This window comes from Rhamphochromis sp. 'chilingali', assembly GCF_963969265.1.
Source record: "Rhamphochromis sp. 'chilingali' genome assembly, chromosome: 9".
In the NCBI taxonomy this organism is placed as follows: Eukaryota; Metazoa; Chordata; class Actinopteri; order Cichliformes; family Cichlidae; genus Rhamphochromis; species Rhamphochromis sp. 'chilingali'.
The window spans coordinates 36,432,659-36,453,686 of record NC_137936.1 but is presented as its reverse complement, the minus strand read 5'-3'; the positions used below and the strand labels follow the sequence as shown (position 1 = coordinate 36,453,686).

General features: G+C 39.6%; 1 protein-coding gene across 2 annotated transcripts in view; it reads left to right on the top strand.

The window, feature by feature from the left end:
* col2a1b (collagen, type II, alpha 1b) overlaps window positions 1-21,028 on the top strand; it is a 48,461-nt gene that overhangs the window by 21,127 nt on the left and 6,306 nt on the right. For both annotated transcript variants that reach the window (XM_080891279.1, XM_080891278.1), the window contains 20 exons: window positions 3,156-3,254; window positions 3,723-3,776; window positions 4,530-4,628; window positions 4,896-4,949; window positions 5,314-5,367; window positions 5,777-5,830; window positions 7,496-7,549; window positions 7,916-7,960; window positions 8,049-8,147; window positions 11,241-11,348; window positions 11,488-11,541; window positions 11,858-11,911; window positions 12,055-12,108; window positions 12,474-12,527; window positions 15,083-15,190; window positions 15,554-15,607; window positions 15,741-15,794; window positions 16,702-16,863; window positions 19,040-19,147; window positions 20,837-20,944. In XM_080891279.1, the coding sequence (XP_080747405.1) occupies window positions 3,156-3,254; window positions 3,723-3,776; window positions 4,530-4,628; window positions 4,896-4,949; window positions 5,314-5,367; window positions 5,777-5,830; window positions 7,496-7,549; window positions 7,916-7,960; window positions 8,049-8,147; window positions 11,241-11,348; window positions 11,488-11,541; window positions 11,858-11,911; window positions 12,055-12,108; window positions 12,474-12,527; window positions 15,083-15,190; window positions 15,554-15,607; window positions 15,741-15,794; window positions 16,702-16,863; window positions 19,040-19,147; window positions 20,837-20,944 (1,530 nt within the window). The remainder of the gene's footprint in view (window positions 1-3,155; window positions 3,255-3,722; window positions 3,777-4,529; window positions 4,629-4,895; window positions 4,950-5,313; window positions 5,368-5,776; window positions 5,831-7,495; window positions 7,550-7,915; window positions 7,961-8,048; window positions 8,148-11,240; window positions 11,349-11,487; window positions 11,542-11,857; window positions 11,912-12,054; window positions 12,109-12,473; window positions 12,528-15,082; window positions 15,191-15,553; window positions 15,608-15,740; window positions 15,795-16,701; window positions 16,864-19,039; window positions 19,148-20,836; window positions 20,945-21,028) is intronic.

The window sequence follows — 21,028 nt, the reverse complement described above, 5'->3', positions numbered from 1 at the left end:
CAGTAGTTGCAGGTGTAAAACTGTATGTGTGAATAAATGTGTGTGAATACATTCAGTTATATGTGATACACAGACATTTAATTTAAACTTTTCCAAAAGACATAAAAAAGATGTTTGTGTCATGACGTTATTGTTGTTATTATTATTATTATTATTATTATTATTATTATTATTATTATTATCATTATTATTTTAGTGTAGGTAGTGTAGAGAATTTTGACATGCAGCATGGAGGGAGTAATATTTACTTCACTGAGCGATAAAAGCATTTCCAGTCTGATGGTGATGATATAAGCTTGTTAATAATTGGCGAACTTACGCTTCAGAAGACCAATTAAGCAAAAATAGTTCAGCATACTTTGAAATAATAGTACTTCAAACGTAGACTAGAAGCCATCAGAAAACCTTGAAAACTGTGTAACTGAGATATTCATATCTATATTTTACTTTCTTGGTTGTGAAAGCTGAAACTGCTGAAACTGTTGTAAAAGTTCTAAAGAACAGGATTATTTCTCAGTTTAGCTGTTTGTTTTTCATGAATGTATAAATCCTTTAAAATTCCAAAATATATTTTTGTCAGAAAAGATAAATAATCTGCACATATTTGACTACACTGTAAAAGGTAAAACACGATGTATATGAAAAAAGCAGCTGACCTGATTTCCACAAAGCATTTTATTGAGCGTAAATTGACTCTGGTCTCCGTGATGACTTCTCTGAGAAATCATTTTTCCCCTCATTAACTCATAACATTTTTTAAATCAAGTTAAATTGCACAAATCAGCTGGCAGATTTTAAAACGATGCGCTTAATGAGGCACGTCTTTGGGGTTCACTCTGAATTCACAAATTATTGAAGGTCATAATAAAAATGTTATTTTCCTTGAAGAGTAAAAAAAAAAGTGCCATTTGTCAGCACACTTGTTTCCCTTTGACTTCATCCTGCACACTTTAGGAGGCAGCAGCGATGCACGCAGCCTCCCACAAGATGGCAGCATAGCTCACAAACCCATCACGCACACTGACCTACATGTCCCAAATCACCAAAGCCAACATCTCATTACAGTTTTTCTCAGTCGCTTTGGTGCGTTTCTCAGAACACCATTAACATTTGCACAGCAGTTAGTGCATTTCCCAAAACAATTAGTGCAAACTGCAAAACCTAGTGGATAGCCTGCAAAAGCACGTCACATGCACAGAATTGATTATCCACACCTCAAAAGCAAGTATCCATGTCAATGAAACTGTCAGTGCCATCAAAATGAAAAGTCTTGACACCATCTTTATGAACAAGATAGTCAAATGGCATTGTCATGTTTCCACTATGACAGTTTATAATTTCAGTGTTTCCCATTGCAAAAACAATTGGTGACACCTGAAAATGCTGACGACAGCACTATGGCCTACCTGTACAGCCATCTGAAATGTGCAGTAAAGTCACTGTAGATGTTATGGGAGTCTTGGGAGTAACTGAGACACTGAATACGTACGTTTCACATTTCCATTGTGTAGAAGTGTTTGTAATCCTACAGAATTGTGCAAAAGAAAAATATGCTACAGTCACTTGTGCACTGTAGAATACATGTAAACATAAAATCACCCATTTGGTAGAGCTGTGCACTAATGTGAACAATAAACAGCACATGTAACAGTACAGTAAATCATTCTGGCACATCCAGACGTTCCTGTCTGTCTGGCCACATATTTTCATCTACATCACAACAGATGTTATCCCTCGCAATGCAGCGAGGAAAGTATCTCCTGGAGTGGCAAATCCATCCTCTGCAGGACCCTGCTGTGATGTCGTCACATGCTGCATCCATGGCTGCTAGCAGGGCCATTTGCTCATGTGGATTTCATTTTTCTTGAGTACTCTGTCAATTGTTGAAATTGAAACAGATTCAATATTGCCAAATACCGTGTAATTCTCTATGACAGCGCTTTGTATGTCTCTCAGCTTTATTGCATTGTTTGCAATGACCATTGCACAAATGGCTTCTTCTTGCTGTGGGGTAAAAAGGGGCCCTCTTCCGCCTCCGCGAGGTTGTCTTACAATCCTATGTGGTGCAGAGTGAACTTTTTGTGAAATTGCAAATACAGTACAGTAACATGTGATGTGTCTGAGATGGCACAGTACAGTACAGTGTATTACTGTTTACATACCTGTTTTTCCTACGGAATGTTTGAATGATTGAACTGACAGTAGTTCTTCCAATATTGGGTTGCACCCTTCGACCAGCCTCCTCCATGGTGAGGCCGTGATTGACAACATGGTCCACAATTGTAGCCCTTATTTCATTAGGAATCCGCCTATATCTGCCTCTTCTCCCTCTTCCCCTTCCTCCCCGCATCCTCACCCCTCTTCCACGGTGCTGACCTTCCATTTTGTGTCACAGAAGTGTAGAAATGGTACACACTAGCCCCTGCGCAGTTTATATATGCTTGCCAATTGGGGATTCACAGGATTCATCCATAATTGACAGTGAACAAGTTGTTTGTCATTGGTTACAACTAAACTTTCACACGCCTCCTCATGAGTGACAGCTGTAATTCACCCGAGATCAATTGTTCAATTTCGGAGACATTTCCAGGAAAAATGATACAGAAAGGTATAGGATTTGCTTGACAGATGGCCAATATTTGGCATGTGATAACTAGTTCAACAATTTTGTGTGTGATGACTCAAGCAATGGATGTATGACTATTAGTTTTATTGGGAATGACTATTCAGCATCCATAGGTATGATTACTTTTGACTGACATGACATAAGCAAATGGAAATGTCAGAAAGCAGCAGGGAAATGTATGGAAGCAACTGATTCATGTCCAAAATCATTTGCAGTTTGTTCAGAGAGAGGAGAAATTGCTACTATGATGTGCACAAATGACTGAGTGTTGTGGAGGTTGAACTAATAGTTATGAGAATTTCAATTCTGATCTGAGAAACGCACCAAAGCGACTGAGAAAAACTGTAAATATTATCTTTCCACGGACAGTTTCATTTATATCACAATTAATCTGTCTGAATTTAATCTTCTCATCTCCTGCAGGTCAATGAAATTTGTTCATCCTACTAAAAGAGAAACACATCTCCACTGAACTTTGAGATGTTTCCCGTCCTCTGTGTTTGACTTTACACTCTTCCTCATAATACAGGGAGCCCCCGGTGAGCGTGGACCCTCAGGAGCCAGCGGTCCCAAAGGTGCCAGCGGTGACCCCGGCCGCCCTGGAGAGCCCGGTCTGCCCGGTGCCAGAGTAAGTGCTTCCTCTACAGCGCGTTATTACGCATAGATGCTGGTGATCTGCAGAAATGTGCTTTAAATTTCCACAAATCTCAAAAGTGTTCAGAAGAACATGTTTATAGATAGATAGATAGATAGATAGATAGATAGATAGATAGATAGAGAAGTTGTACTTCCTCTTCCTCTCAAATATTTAATTTCAGCTGCAGCAGTAGATTGTTTATGTGCAGTCACCAAAATGAAATTAGAAAACAGAGTTAATGAAGCCTGTGAGCAATGTGCTCTCATTCATGTTTCCGTTCTTAGTCATTTCCATCAGCAGGTGCTGCTTCCTGCACAGGGGGCTAGTCAGAGGTGTAAAATCAGTCTCACATGGTGCCATATGTTCTGTAATCCCACCTTTCTTTAGCATATGTCTGCAAAGAGATGCCCGATGACTCATCCAGATTTAGCCAGTAATTCTCCTTCCTTTCTCTGACAGGGTCTGACTGGACGCCCCGGTGATGCTGGGCCTCAAGGCAAAGTTGGACCTTCTGTATGTTCATGTACACGTTTCTTGTTGTAACAGACATTAATTAGTCGTTGTTGTTTACTTGTAAATTAAGAGAAATAACTACACGCTGTGCATCCGCTTGCTGTATTAAAAGCTGTGTGTTATTTTTAATATCACATGTGAAACAACCAGGGAGAGACTTGTAATTTTACCGAATGTGCTCTGATCACATAATGACTCATGAGTGGTTTCATCAAATTGAATTGTGGGAAATTTATCCGCCCATTATCCGCCAGCCTTATACTGTAGCTTTCTTCCACGTTCTCGCTGAATTCAGGGGGCTGTGTTTTTTCTCTTTCACTTTGGGCTCCGTTTGCCACACAGTCTCCTGTTTTTAAGGATAACATTCAATCCTTATGTTTATACACTTTGTTAGTAGTGACGGTGGAGCCGTAAACTCTGTAAGCTGCACCACTCACTGAAGCCTCACTAATTAATTTAAACACCTAAAAAATAAATGGATTTGAAATAGTGCAACTCACATTTATTTGATATACAACATACATTTCTGCATAATGATTTCAGATTTGTAATATTATGATATTTGGCTAAATGTGCAACAAACAGCTACATTTTTTGGTTGGATTACTAAATGAATGGATGTAACATTACTGAGGGATTATACACAGTGTGTCATAAATTTTGCTGTATATTAATTAGATTTTGTAGTCACATTTTTAATTTTGTTAGAGAAACATATGGCAGTTATTTACCGTTTGGCTTGACTTTACTCAGGGAGCGCCTGGTGAGGATGGTCGTCCAGGACCTCCTGGTCCACAGGGAGCCCGAGGACAGCCTGGAGTCATGGGATTCCCTGGACCAAAGGGAGCAACTGTAAGTAAAAAGAAAAAAAAGTACCTTCTATAAGGGAGTAATATTTTACAGTGTGTTGCAATGTGTTTTATTTGTCCTTTCTAAAACATAAATGCATGATTCAAAACTGCACAGTACCTGTTCAGCAACATGTGGAGTGCTGCTGAGTAATTTTATATAATTTGATGAGCATCATCACCTGTATCCACCTTTGTTCTCACAATAGGTGCAAAGGGATCAGCAGTAGCATTTTCACTAACCACTGGATTTTATTTCTGCTTTTCTAAGGGTGAACCTGGCAAGTCTGGTGAGAAAGGACTGGCTGGAGCTCCTGGTCTGAGAGTACGTTCATCGTGTTTCCATTTTATGTTTTGAAACTAACGCTCCTCAGATTGACTGCTGTGTTTTTATGAAGCATTAATTAATCACGTGCATAAAAACATAAACATGTTATGCTAAAGTAAAGTCTCTTTTTAGAGCCAAATATTTGTTATTGTCAGAAACTATAAACTTTTGATTAGCTTCATTTTTCAAGTACACAGTTTCACAGAGTCCAGCTTCAGCACGAGAAGCCTCAGTTATATATCTGTCAGATGTCTGCCCAGTTAAGAGCATCACCTTTGGCTTTAGTGCTGATATCTGTCAAACCTCCTCCTCCACCTCCCACCCCATCCTCCTCTGGCTCTCTCTTTCTTCGTCTCCCCAGGGTCTGCCCGGCAAAGATGGAGAAACTGGCTCAGCTGGACCCCCTGGCCCTGCTGTACGTATCTCTATCGCTCCCATGCCACTTTATATACCTTCAACACTGATATTATCTTATCCCTTTTCTACGTTTGCACTTAGAAGCAGTCTTTGTTATCTCCATTTCCCAGACTGCTTCTATCGTAGCTCTGTCTGGAAAAAAAAGTCCTTGACCAAATTGTCTGTACATCACGTCACACCATCACTGACTTACAGACTTTCAACTTCTTTTGAAGATTATGTTTCAGCAAACTAAACAAACCTTTTTGAACTAGAGAACATTTTGTATATGATAAATATTTTATTTTTATAATGTTTACTAAGAAGTGGAAGGTTTTGCAGAATTTTCCCACCATTTTAACTGTCAGCCAGACGTGAAATTGCACAATTTTAATGAATTGTAAAGTGACTGTAATCATGACTTTTAGGGTCCTGCTGGAGAAAGAGGAGAGCAAGGACAGCCTGGTCCCTCTGGCTTCCAGGTGAGTCTGCATACTTAACGCTTTGCTATAACACCTGTGAGCATATATGAGCAGTTGTATCACTACTTTTATATTGTGCAGTTATACATAGAAACTTCAGTTTATTGCTTTTCTTCTGCTGAGCAGTGCCAGAATTGGGAACCACTTATTTTTTCTATGATCACAGTTGTTTATGGTGCAACAGAGAAATATATGTATCATTCCTTTAAAGTATATTTTAATGGAATGACACATATTTAACATGTATGTTAATTACATGAATTACGTGTTGTGAGCATTCAGGAAACATTTGCCCGGTAAGATTAGGTTATGTCTACTATTTAGCTAGAAAACTGCAGCTAAAGGGGCTCAAAAACTCTGAAACTGGGCACGTCTGTCACCGAGTCATATGTTGGGTATGAGTGTTGCAGAATGGCTCACACGTATGGTTTCACCTAGATGTGCCAAACTTGCTGGGCACATGTATCCTGTGCAGCAATTTTACTTAATCTTGCAAAATCTAAAGACATTTATAATCCAAAGTGTTCAAAACTGTGACTTGACATTAGGTCCTGCTGCAGCAGTGCAACAAATTTTAGTTATAGGTGACAATAAGGAAACTGTTGTTCTGCCAGCTCAAATGTTCCTTTTCAGTGTTTGATACTGGGCCACCTGCACGTTACAGCTACAGGAAACTGTTGTTTTGGAAATCAATACCACGAAGCTCCCGGCACACACTTCATGTGCTGATGTTAATGCCAGAGGAGTCTTAGATCTCTGCAGTCAGTGAGTCAGCAGAGCTGGTGACTTTTACACACGATGCTCTGCTGACTCTTCGCAAACCCGCTCTGTGACTTTACATGGTGAGCCACTAAAGCGAATTGTGGAATATCTACAGTGGCAGAAATTTCACGAGCTGACTTGTTGCGAGTGGCAACCTGTTCAAGTACCATGCTGGAATATGATGAGCTCTGTAGAGCAGCCCATTCGTTCTTGTAAAAGCAGTCTGCTGGCCAGGTGCCTGATTTTATACACATGTGGCAACAGGACTGAAAACACCTGAATTCACAGATTAAGAGGCGTGGTCTCACACATTCCTCCATATGCTCCCTTATTCAGAAAGGATGGCTGCAGCAGGTGGCTCTGCATATTTAACAGGTTGGCAGATATGTTTCTTTACCAGATGACCTTTGTGATGCAGCCCCAGAGGAAGTTGTATCCCCTCACAGGATCAAACTGCGGCTCTTTCACTTGTACATGTCATTACTGAGTTCCAGTCATAGCGCCACCTTTTAGCAGCAGAGATCTTTTCCGAGCATATTAACAATTTCCCAAGCTCCTTATTGATGTTCTAACGATTTAGCTTATGAGTTTTCCCTGAACTGTGTTTCCATGGCAATGCAGTAAATTAAAATGTTTCAACATGAAAAAAAGAAGATGTTGTTATTCAGCCACAAATCACCTGATCTTTCCCAAGTTTCCGGTGACAGAGACACATACTGACAGGAAGATGGAGTCATACGTGACAGCCATAATTCAGTCCACAGGAAGTGATATGTAACTCCTGTCAGCACTGCAGGCCTGAAGACACGTTCATGCAACAATAACACCATCTGAAGCGTAGGGGGGTGCAGACTTGGATCTTCGCTGCATTCAGTGTTAATGCTTCTTCTCTCCTGCACACAGGGTCTTCCTGGCCCTCCTGGTCCACCTGGTGAGGGAGGAAAGCCTGGAGATCAGGTTTGTGCACTTTCATGATCAAATAAGACAAATAAGACAAAGATTAAAAAAAGTATACAAAGATAGAGTATAAGATAGGAATTTATGTACTTACTCCAAGGTCATGATTCAGATTAATTACACAGGTAATTAAACAGTTTAAGCGCTGCTGCTTTTTTCCAACGTTATCAGTGACTGCAAAAGTCTTAAGACTTAAGATGTCATCTACCAGATTTCTAAACTCTTAAAAATATATAATTACACTTAATATTTGCTTTTTGGCTTTAATTTAGTTTGGTTAGTGCTATGAGTATAAAGCATAACTAAGTATCTCAACAGCGATAGTCTTGCAGGTCTTTTAGCTTCTCTTTCTTTTCACCATTCAAGGGTGTTCCTGGAGAGGCTGGACTTGCTGGTGCCACTGGACCTAGAGTAAGTTCACGATCTTAACATAATTTCATTATACTGTAGGCTGCTGATTAACATACATGCCGCTGATTGTCACTGTGCTACTGTTCAGGGAGAACGTGGTTTTCCCGGCGAGAGAGGAGCCGCTGGCCCTCAGGGTCTGCAGGGACCCAGAGGTCTGCCTGGAACTCCTGGAACTGACGGACCCAAGGTGAGTCCAGCAGCCAATAACAAGCATGTTTTTTTAACTGATTAAATGTTGCTCCCTGAGGTTCACCCAACCCACTGCGAAACACAGTGAGATTTTCAATATTCTTATCACAGGCAGCAGAAACAGAGCAGTCTGAGCGTATAATTGAATAATAATTAGCTCGAGTGTTTGCGAGTTAAGCTGTGTGTACTCAGCATTTTAGCGTATATTTGGTGTTTTCAGCCTAAAATTAGAGAAAGCGGGCAGCATCATTCCTCACTCTGCTGCACTGAGCAGTCTAGTTAGTATGTGACAGTATATGACAATAAAACCTCTGCTCAGTTTTCCAGTTTTGAATCGCATTGCATTTTCTTTAAAAAAAGAAAAAAAAACGAATCAACTTAAGTGCCTATCAGGTCCCAGACTACAGGTCATAATCTAAACTGGTTCATTTATAGCTTTTATTTTATTCCAGTAAATATAAGATACTTTGTTGTCATTATACAAGAATGTACAACAGAATTACAGATACAAAGTATAAGGAGGATTAAAAAGAGAGCACAAACCTTCCTTTCCCTGGTAGAACATTTGGAAGTATTGCATGACAGGAGCCATGCTAGGTAAAAATGTACATGCTATCTAACCATCACCTAAAATCAATAAACCAAAGTTAAAATACACATTGTAAAATCTTGTCCATCCTGGTCACTCCCGATGAAAATTTAACATCTTCAGCTCAGCCTCCTGTCTTTTTGTCAGCACCACCATCTCCAAACCACACATCATACCCGTCTCACTGCCATCTTTTAAACCTTCCCTTTCACTCTCTTTACGATCCTGCTGTCACAAATCACCCCAGACACTCGTCTTCATCCACTCCATCCTGCCTGCGCTCCCTGTGCAGGCTGTCAGCTGCTTTAGATAAATATAGTGTAGTAAAGACTGAGATGCAATGCAGTTCATTTTGTTAAACTTAAATTATGTACAGTTCATTCAGATTCATATTTTTCCTCACAGAGAAACATAATCCATTCCAAAGATATATAGCACAATATCTAAACATTTTTTAATCCCTGTGTTTGGACATTCAGAGTTCGATAACAAAGTCATGTCTGCAGACACCGTAACCGTGAGGGACATGCTTACAGTGTCTGCGGGGGGGAAATCAAAAGACTCAAAAATCTGATGGAGTGGTTTTGTTGCAAAATAATAGATGAGGGTTAAATATTTAACGATGTTATTCTGCAGAAGTCATTAAACACCATCGTTTGCTCACGTGTGTGCTTCAGGATATCGACTGAACCTCACACCGACTGTAACTGAGGTCTCTACGGTGTGGCTGGACTGAAGCAGAGCATTTTTCTTTCTTTTGTTGAGACAGAACAGCTTTTTCCTTCATGATCTAATGTTTGCATTTGTCTTTTTAATAACACATGTGCCTGATAAATGTTGGTGTAAGGTTGCTCCTGTGCAGGTTGTACTGTTGAGCTAATGCTAAATCAACAGAGTTACATTTGGCCACCAGGTTTCTAACCTTAATAAGCTTTTTCTTTGCTTCCAAAGCTAAACTTTCAGTGTTTCCTAGACTGAGTAAAAGCCTATTTTCCCCTAGAGGCTAAAAAATTCTAATTCCTGAGACAATTTAAGTTCAGCATCCTTAGGTTTTTTTTTACTGACTAAAATAGTAGATCTCTGATGTAATTCAAAGAGTGGAAAACAGAAGAAAACATATTTTTAATAAGCTCTCCTTTACTTTTAAACTTTCTTCCTTTGGGTTCTTGTGAATAATTGCTTTGTAGATATGAGTCACAAGCAAACACAGTTTTGTCAAAAGTTGAGGATTAGTGGTTGAAGAGCCATCAGTAACTAGAATTGAGCGTCAGTCAGCAGTTCAGGTCTGGACGTTTGCTTTATTTCCGTTTTCTGCATTCATGTTATTTCATAAATTTATAATACTTTAAAACAAAATAAAATATTTCCTACATTCACTGCAGCTGATGGCTCAGTGTGTCTCCAGTCAGGCTATACACTCACTTGCCATCTGTCAGCAATTTCCAGCCACTGCAGTGATTTGTCACAATGGCACTGTGAGCAGAGGAAGAGCTCAGAGAGGCTGCAATTCCCACTTTGGGATTGTTATCTGGTCGGATTTTAATCCCAGTTCATAAGTTTTCATCCCCAGACATAAGTGGTTAGAGGATGAGGATTATAGACTGTGAGTGTGATGGTGGTGACGATGAAGAAGGGATGAACCAACACTCTGTAGAAAAGCAAGTCTCTGAAAACGATTTGTTTTATAAGAGGGATCGTTTGTCGGCCTCTTTGAGTTAGAGTATTATTCTATAGTATTCACAGCCAGTGTTGTGCTTGTGTTAGCCCTGTGGTCATGGCTTAATGATAGGCAGAAGAAATGCTGCGTGTGTCTGATTTATAGGCTGCACGATAAAGCACCGCAGCACAGCTGAAGTTTTGACTCAGAGTGAGCCTATAGGAGTACTTTTTAAAAAAACAATCAAAGTCTGCATTTGCTTTCAATTGTTTCAGCTTTGATGTGTGAAATAGAGATTCGTGCCTTTATGATAAAACGCCCTTTGTCCTTTTAATAACAGAATTAAAGGTAAACCCACCATCACAGCAAAACACCTGAAATTAAGATGTCTTTATGTTTAAATTAAAAGTGACCGACTCATTAGAGAGTTAGGCTTTTTTTTAACATTCTTCTGTAGCAAGAAGAAAAAGAAGTTGGCAGGATTATTTTCTCTTTTATTCTCTCAGTCATCTGTTAACCTTGAAGACAACAGGCAGGGACAAAGATGAGCATCGGCCTCTTTTGTTGAATGAGCAGATGTTCTCTCACTCTGAGACGGCACCGTGTTTGTGTTTCTGACTCATATTGTGGGTTATTAAACAAAGCCCAAGCAGAATCTTTCTGAAATGTGACAGAACATCATCACAAGCCTTTTTGCAAGTCTTTTTTAAAGACCTTGACTGAATCAGGAGGTATAAAACATCTTTGTGCATGTGTAGCAGGTGCTTAGAGAAAGTAAACAGTTGAAATGTCTCCTGTCTTTGAACCCAAACCTGTCATCTCATTATATTTTTGATTAATAATAGGGAGCGATTGGACCTGCAGGTACTGCAGGGGCTCAGGGACCCCCTGGCCTGCAGGGTATGCCTGGAGAGAGAGGAGGTGCTGGTATTCCCGGACCCAAAGGAGACAGAGTAAGCCATGATGGGAAACAAGTGTTAGCAAACTGAATGCATAAACACTCAATTTGTGGAATTTTCCCTACTTGAGTATAAATTTATGCATATTTTCTTGTCACACGACAGACTTTAATTCAGTTCTTTATCCCCACAGGGAGACCTTGGAGAGAAAGGACCCGAAGGTGCTCCAGGCAAAGATGGTGCCAGAGTGAGTGACTGTCATTCATTTGGGTTTTCGTGAATGACAGTAGCTTCTGCTAAATACAGATAGAACGACTTTCATTTATTTCCTGGAAATAAAATGTTGCATACATATCTATCTGCACATGTGAATCTCTTATTTACAGCATATTATACTTTAAATGTAATCTGAAATCTAAAATATTCATTCTTTTGTTCTTTAGAATAAAAGTGTTTTGTTATTCCCGCTGCTCATTTTAAAGCAAAGTGTGAAGTCTCTGTTCTCACACTACAAACCTCTCCAAGTCTTTATACTAACTATACTTTTTTGTTTCATGTTTCAGGGTCTCACTGGTCCCATTGGTCCCCCTGGTCCTGCTGGTCCCAATGGTGAGAAGGTGAGGCGTTTTTACTTTTATTTTATTTGATCTAAATGATGTAATGTCTTGTTCTGCACAAGTCTTTATTTAAGTAGGTTTCTATAATGTAAAGTTAACCTTCTGTATGATGTTGCTGATGTTCTTCCTGTATTTTCTCGCAGGGTGAATCTGGTCCTGCTGGTCCTTCTGGAGCTCCTGGTGTCCGCGGTGCTCCTGTGAGTGTCACAGTTTATTGTTTTAGTAAAGAAAACATATCAGATTAGGAATTTGGTGCATGCACAGTGACTAGGTCAAATCATCATATATTAGTATATTATATTAAGGCTTTTAGGCAGCATGCATGCTCTTATAGATCTCGTTCACCTGGTTTATGGTGTCACAGTTCAGCACCTCAGCCTGAATTATCATCATCTTTCTTTATTCTTATATTTATACTTAAGCTTTTCAGTTTTCCTTTAGAGCCAGGCATTTTGAAGTATTGGAGCAACTATTTTTAAAACATTGGTCTCAACAGATCCGCCATTTCTCTCAGTTGGCCTAACACCTGAGTTTTTAATGCCTCTGTGTCTTCATCTTTCAGGGTGACAGGGGTGAGACTGGACCTCCTGGACCTGCTGGCTTTGCTGGACCCCCAGTAAGTAGAAAGCCATCACCATGAACTAATCTTACTGCAGACTCCTGAGTGATTTATGTTTCGACTTGTTAGCAAAGTAATAGAAGTATAATTTTACTTTAAAGTGGTTCAACTTGCTTATTTAACTGCAAGTAAAAAAATAACTGCATCTACATGGCGGGGCTTTTCTACCGCTCATATCTAGAAACACTTGGACGTCTAACTGCCTTTACGTCAGTTTTAGGCCTCGGTGAATTATTATTTTCTTTATCTTGACACATGTCTTGTTTCCTCGGTGTAATATCTGTGGAGGGAAATTAGTGTCTTTTTGTCAAACATCCATTTAGTTATTGCCAAAGACTCACGATGGACATAAAATAGATGTTTTTTAATAAGCTGCATCCCTCCAAATGGATTTCATCAATATATTTGTGGCAGCACAATTTATCTCTAAACAGGTTGTTTTTTCTCTACCTTACACAATGATTAATTATTGATTTTCTGTCAGGATGAATAACATTACAAGGTATCTAAATGCTATTTGTTTCAGAGCACACCGACTATCACAGTACATTAGGAGCTGCAATTAAAAGTTTTGAAATTGTTGTGTAATTATATCTCATGTCCTACCCCAGCTCTGTATTTGTATTCTTGGACTCTCCTAGAGCAGCTGTTATTTTATCCTTTCTCAATGCAGCTCAAGTTCAGTTGATCTTCTAAAACAGCGGTCCCCAACCCCCAGGCCACGGACCGGTACTGGTCCGTGAGTTGTTTGGTACCGGGTCGTGAGAGTTCAGGCTCGCATGTGAAATGTATGGTTTTCAGGGTTTTTATCGGTTTTAAGTGTTATTTTTTTGTATGTATCGTTAAAACCCTTGTGTTGTCCTCGGGATTCCCATATACTTGTTTGCCATTCACCCAGGGACCATTTTTGACCCGAGGACAACATTACCTCGGTTTATCTGGGTCTTTTCACGTGTATTATGAATAAATCTTCCTTTTTTTTGGTACCGGTACTGTTTTACTGTATTTATACGCAACACCTTAAAGGCTGGTCTGTGAAAATATTGTCGGACATAAACCGGTCCATGGCGCAAAAAAGGTTGGGGACCGCTGGTCTAAAGCCACAGCTCTCCTTCCTTTAAGCTAGCTTTCTTCTAATTGGCTGTCCCAGTAAGACAGAAGATTTGAAATGCAGGTGGGGCTTATGTAGTTCCACACAGAGCTACATGCCTACATGACCCACATCTTCAAAAGAGAAAAAAAGTGCATGAAATTGAGTATTTAGAGCAGATTAATGCCTGAGCTTTTGGGCATTACTATTCACTGACTGCATCATTTGAACCTTTGGTCATGTTTTAAACTGAGAGCTGTGAAAGAAAAAAAAAAAAAATATATATATATATATATATATATATATATATATATATATATATATATATATATATATATAATAGGTCCACTTTAAAGTGTATGTAACACAGACGCTGTGGGCACAACGAGGCTAAATGCTGCACCAGTAGCACTTGTAGACGAGAGTCATAAACTCAATGGCCTGACTTGATTGGGATTTAAAAACAGATTTGCGCATAATTTGATGTACTTCATCATAAATGGGGTACTTAAGCAGTTTGGTATTGCAGCGACACAAAAGACAAGTGAAGATATGTCATCTTATCTTAGTTCTTATATTTTTTAGTTAGATCTGTTAACCGATAATTTAACAAACCATTTAATATATGATAATGGATCCACACAGGTTACATGTTACATGCAGTGTTAGCAGGTAAACAGAACTCCATGTGTAAAATGAGCCTTTAAACAATTCTTTTAGGTAATTGTGAAAGACCTTTGAAAGTATTTGATTATTAAGACATTGTTAGGTGTGGCTGTGTGCAGGCAGGAATAGGACCCAAGGTGCAGACTCCGGAGACAGATGTGAACTCAAAACAACTTTAATGTTAAACTCAAATATAACATAACTGGAAAAAAAATCAAAATAAACTTACACCAGGAGGAATGACAGAACACACAGCTAGGAAAACTGTAGATCGCGACACGGACACAGAGAAACACAGGGCTTAAATACACATAGGGAGCAATCAGGGAATGGGTAACAGGAGGGAAACACAGCTGGGGCAAATCAGAACTGATGAGACCAAAGAAGCATAAACTGAACACACTGAGAAAAGACAGAGACCTTCAAAGTAAAACAGGAAACACATAACACAGACTGAACAAAGACACAGACTCACATGCAGGCACTACAAAGGGAACAGAGACGTGGGAACAGGGCAGACACAAACACTGACTGAACACGGGGATATAGGAACTTAAGATACACATAGACGCGAACTAGACAAGGGGATGCAGGTGATAGGGGAGACAGAGCAACTAAAGACGACAGAGACATAAGCCATAAGACGGAACTCAAAGAAACCAAAAACTAGGAAGTATAAATAATATCAAAAACTCAAAAACCCTGGGTCGACGACCCAGGCATCCTAACAGACATAGTCCTTTCACTTTTTTTCCTTTGATGTATATCAACAGCTGTTTCTGTCTTTTGCTTTCAGGGTGCTGACGGTCAGCCTGGAACCAAGGGAGAGCAGGGAGAACCTGGACAGAAGGGAGACGCTGGTGCTCCTGGACCCCAAGGACCATCTGGAGCCCCTGGACCCGCTGTAAGTGTCACTACATGTATTATTTCACTATAAATATGTTTTCTAAACCCAAAATAAGGTTGCACAAAAACACTGGATGTTTGTATCCCAGTTTTTCTTATTAATCAAAAGCTTTATATAACAGTACGACAGGCACTGAGTGACAGTTTTTCCTACAAGAAGAGAAACTGTTATGTATGCACAAATCAGCAAAACATTCATTTCTACCTCTCTTTTAAACATGCATGGTGGAGTTTACAAAGTGACAGCAACTGTTGGTGGTGATTGTGCTACATAAGGCAGAATAAGAAACTAGCTGACAGAAACGAGCTACTATAAAATACAACAAATGTCAGAGTGTAACACAGAATATGTTCATTTCAGGGTCCCACGGGTGTTTCTGGACCTAAAGGTGCTCGTGGTGCTCAGGGACCTCCTGTAAGTGATTTTTATCTATACCAAAGAGTCTCACTTTTAAATTATTTTACTCTTGTCTCATAATAACATGTGCAGGAAGCATTATTTTAGGATTTTATTTGTGACTCTGTCTAAATGCGCCCATCTCTGTTAGGGTGCCACTGGTTTCCCGGGGGCTGCCGGCCGAGTTGGACCCCCTGGCCCCAATGTAAGTTCAGCGTCCTGATGACTAAACCCTCCATCAAACTGACTCCATGTGCAGCTTTACACGTGTAGTGGTGATACCAAAACTAAGAGTATGATAAGAGCAAATGAAAAATTAAAGGAAAAGCAAAAATAAAGTGTTTTCTGTAAGCTGTTGATTATCGTGTGCTTCTGCTGAATATATTCCCTATTCAGCATTTTAAAGATGGTGGTGAATCTCCCCATAGTTCCAGAAACTCCTGTTGATGTTTAAATGGCTTTGAATAAATCTGCAAAAGCTATATTTTCAAAATCATCAACCATCTATTGACCTTTGATGGGGCATCCATGCCATCCTTTGAAAAGATCAATTCTGAATTGGTTTACTGGGTTCCCAAACTGAGCCAGAAAACATAAATCGTAATTATATTTGCTGGTGTATAACTGTAGTTGATATAATTTCAGAAAAATCTATTTTTGTCTGACTGTGGAGTTTATATAAAAAGATAAAGATAAAACTACATCTATCACAGGTATGGGAAAAAAAGAACAGCTGGTTTAATTTGTGTTTTATAAGCAAGAGAAACTGTTGTGAAACAGATACAGGGATGTGTTTTCTAATGCTGCCTGACTTCTTTGTGTCATAGGAAACCTTGTAATTTGCACCTATAAAGTGCTTACCTTTGCTGTTTCAACACCTCCACACTTCACCACGGTGTTTGCTTAGATTTTCATTTTCTGCAGACATGCTGCAAAGAAACATATTGTGAGAAAACAGGCTAACCCTGTAAGGGTTCTAATATACAGTCTATGTGTTATTTGAAGTCATATAGAGCTGTACATATCATCACTGGATAGTTAAAATAACAAAAAATACTCATATGTTTCAGTAATGATTCATATTTATGTGTCCTCCTCCTCACACTTGTCAGGGTAATCCTGGACCTCCTGGTCCTGCTGGTCCTTCCGGTAAAGATGGACCCAAAGGCGTGAGGGGAGATGGTGGACCTCCAGGCAGACAGGGTGATGCTGGGCTTCGTGGTCCCGCTGGAACTCCCGGAGAGAAGGGAGACGCTGGAGAGGATGGTCCACCTGTGAGTTTCTCATTCTACAATCAGATTCCATCATAAAACACTCAAGACACTGGCTGGCATCACCTGCAACTCCTTTTTACTTTGTAATACTTGAAACCTCTTCAGTGCACCATATTTAGGCGGTCGTTAGAGCTACTCTGGGGAGTAGAAAATGATCAGATGTGTTTGTTTTCTGCACGTCTGTCGGCGTTTGTGTGGCTCTGTCAGCCCAAAGAGCCAATTTTATCAGTAATGGAAACACCCTCCATTACTGCACAGAGCTGTCAGTGTCCATCACTGGCTGTAATAGCAGACCGAGACATCTGACAGCACAGGGTAGCACAGGCCAGTGACAGACTGATGACAGGAGCCCAGGCTTTTACTTTGCCTACCCCCAGAGCTGCCTGCACGCGCCCGTTACAAACACGTGACAAGTCAAGACAATGACTTACCATACTATACATACCACAGACGATAGCTTACCCAAACATCAAGATAGCTGCTGTGCCAAGACTCCGTCCATCCTATAGATTACAGATTTTCAGCCTTGAACCATGTATCAGCACATCAAAGTCTTTGTCAGCTGAACTGGGTGCTCAGTTGTCACTTGGAGTGAGTTGTTTATAGTGGACATGTTTTCAGGGAGAGGACATGTGAAAGAGTGAGCTGTGGCGATGAGGAGAGGTGATGGAGAGACTGACACTGAAAAGTGCAACTGCAGCTGGGAATAAAATCCCATGTGTAGCAAATGACAGAAGAGATAAATCATAGGACACAAACACATCTTTGCTTTGCATTGTATTTGAACTGTATTGAGCGTTTGTCAGTAAACAAAAGTGATGCCTCAAAAAGTCATCACACATCACAAAACCTGCAAGAAATAGCGCCCTGCATAACCTCCGGGCTTTTTTCTTTTTTTTGCATGTCTGTATGTGTTAAATGAACTGTGCACACTCACCTGCCACTTAATTAGGAACAACTTGCTGCTGCTAGGTTAGACCCCCCCCCCCCCCCCCCTCCCTTTTGTTTACAAAAAGCCCAAATCAAAGCTGCTCTATTGTGGATGCCATCAGAGAATAGTGAATTTATTCTCATGTTCAAGACACCAGTTTGAGCTTTGTGACATGTTTCATCATCCTTCTGTTCACTGTGGTCATAAAGGGCCATAAAGACATGGTCAGCAACAATACACATGCAGGCTGTGGCATTTAAACAATGCTCAACTTTTATGCATGCATGTTTTTTATCCTGAACCTAGTTCTGAAGACACTCATTAGATAATGTCTTTCCAGCTTTCCGCTGACCAGTTAGGTGAGCCTGTGTGAATCGCAGCTTCAGTTTCCTGTTCTTAGCTGATGGGAACGGCACCCAGCGTGGTCTTCTGTTTCTCCATCAGCAGGCCTGAAATATACAAGGGTTATTACCCCTACTGCGCATTCAAGAGGAAAAGAGTTAAATCCCCTTTCTTCCCCATTCTGACTCTCAGTTTGAACTTCAGCAGATCTTCTTTACAATGTCTGCCTGCCTAAAGCCACTGATTTGCTGCCACATAATTGGATGATTAGATTTGCGCTAACAATCAGTGGAACAGGCGTGCCTTATAAAGTGGCTGGTGATTGATGGATCACTTTGAGTGTTTTATTAGCTGTTATCCACGAAAGGCTTCTCACTGTAACTTCACATTAAAAGGATAGAAATTAGAGCCCCATCAGTCCTCTTACTTAACTATCAATCATATATTTTTCTTTCTCTTAAACAATTCTTTGAAGACACCGTCACCTTTCTGTGTGACATCCTGTTATACCGGTGGCTAAAATTATTTAGTCCTAAACGCAGATATATTAGAGTCTATGGGACACCAGAATGAAAGGTGCTTGAACCTATTTATATTATATTACATTGTTTAGTTTGTAATTTTATATCCATGTATTCACTCGTTTTAGTATTTGTGCACTTTCTAGTTTGGGTGATTTTTTTTATTGATTAGGTTTAGATTTTCAGATTTGTTTTAACTAGAAGTTAAATTTATAAACTGTAAAATCTCTTGATTTTTCTCAGCTGATTTTCTTGGTTGTTGATACCTATATGATCAAAATTGTTTGTTGATAGTTGTTAAATGAATCCATAACCACCCAAAATAATAATAATAATAGTAAAAATCTATATAACCACCGCTCTGCCACTTTTCTCCTCTCAGGGCCCGCCTGGTCCTTCAGGTCCTCAGGGATTGGCTGGTCAGCGCGGTATTGTTGGTCTCCCTGGACAGCGTGGCGAGAGAGGTTTCCCCGGTCTGCCTGGACCTTCTGTAAGTAATATACCCACTCACCCACTCATAAAATTCAACTTGCAAATTGTCTGTCAGTTATTTAGTTTAATAAAATGACACATTATTTAGTCTATGTCAGAATAAATCCTAAAATATGATCCTCATAATTTCCAAGAGTCAAACATTACAAATTTAAAATGTTTGTTATCTATTTTGTAGAAATGTTATGTAGACATTTAATTCACAGTAATAGAGCTGAAATAAAATTACAATATAAGCTCATGTATTAGTCATGAGACATAAGCAAAATCATTTGTGATATAAATATTTGTGATATATAATGTAATACAATTAATTTTCCATGCTTCAGATAAACTAGAGAACAAAGGTTGTTTTCTTACCCGTTGATTTTTTTTATTGATTTTCTCCTTTTTTTGGATTTTGACATTTTGACATTAATTGATTGATCAAGAAAACAACTTAAGAAAAGAAAATCAGTGTTGAAAATAGTTGGTGATGTAATTATGTAATTGTTTTGGTGTTTTTTAAACTCTAATCCAGTAAAGTTGGAGCTCATAGATTTGAAGTGTTTTTCTTATTTGGATTTCTTCCACTTGTGTGTCTGTAGTTACTCAGATTGAGGTGTTTCCATATCTTTGCTGGAAGCAACTTAATATCTGTCAATTTAAAAACAAAAATGTAAACAAATGTAACTACAAATCTCTACTTTCCATTCTGTTTTTGTGCATTGCATTCATACCTGCAAAAGGTTTCAAAATCCTTGCACTGCAGTTAACATTTCGCACAGCCTCCCAACTTTTTCAGAAACAGGGTGGTAAAATAAATATTCAGGAAGACGCCTTAAGAGCAGAGTGCCTACTGTTTTGTCACTTAGTACGAGTGAATGTGCAAAGCCTTCAGACAGGCTCCACTGTCATTCTGCTGCCCTAATTGGGTCACAGTCAAATCGAATCTCACATGAGCTAGGGCTGCTCTCCATGTGAGTCTATCTGATGCACAAGATGACATGTGACAAGAAGCCTCCCCTTCTTGCGTCTCACACTATTAGATACGTGACATGAGCTTGTCCCCTACTTACAACATCTCAGTGGGCATGTCCTCACCATCAATTATTCATCCGTACGCATGAAAGGGATGCCAAGGAAACAGCAGTGATGCCAGGAAAGTCACCCAGGAATGTTTCAAGCAGAGAAAATGATTTTAGTAGCAGAAGTGAAGTCGAACTGTGGATTCAGTTACTTTTTTTTTTTTTTAAACTGAGGATAATATTTATGAATGATTTATAAAATTTGATATGTACTGTAGGAATATGCACAAGCATACTATGTACAAAAATGTACCCTTTTATCCCAGTTATATATAATGACCATCTTGACAGGTTTTTAAGGTGGCCTATGAGGACCTTTATAAGCTCAGTTAATCCTCTCTGATCATTCACAAAGCTGTGATTGGTCGACAAAAAGGACAATGACTACAGACCAGAATCATACTCAAATTAAATATGACATTATTTCTATATCCACAAGACCCCAGAATTGTTTCTTGTTTTCCTAATTTTACAGCAGAAGCTAAGCTTTTAACATAAAATGACAGCATTCATCAAACATGTTATATTCTATGTAGCGGACTAATCCGACTAAATAAATAATAATAACGGTAACAACTGAATGAAGTCAGTTAAAAGTCTTTTCTCTCATTTCTCCTCAGGGTGAGCCTGGAAAGCAAGGAGCTTCTGGTGGTCCTGGAGACCGTGGACCCCCTGGACCTGTTGGACCACCTGGACTGACTGGACCTGCTGGAGAGCCTGGCAGAGAGGTCAGGGAATAGCTAGCATGCAGCATGTGTGAATTAGATTCATATCTGCAACATTAGGGCTCTCAGCTGTTTTCCTCCGACAGG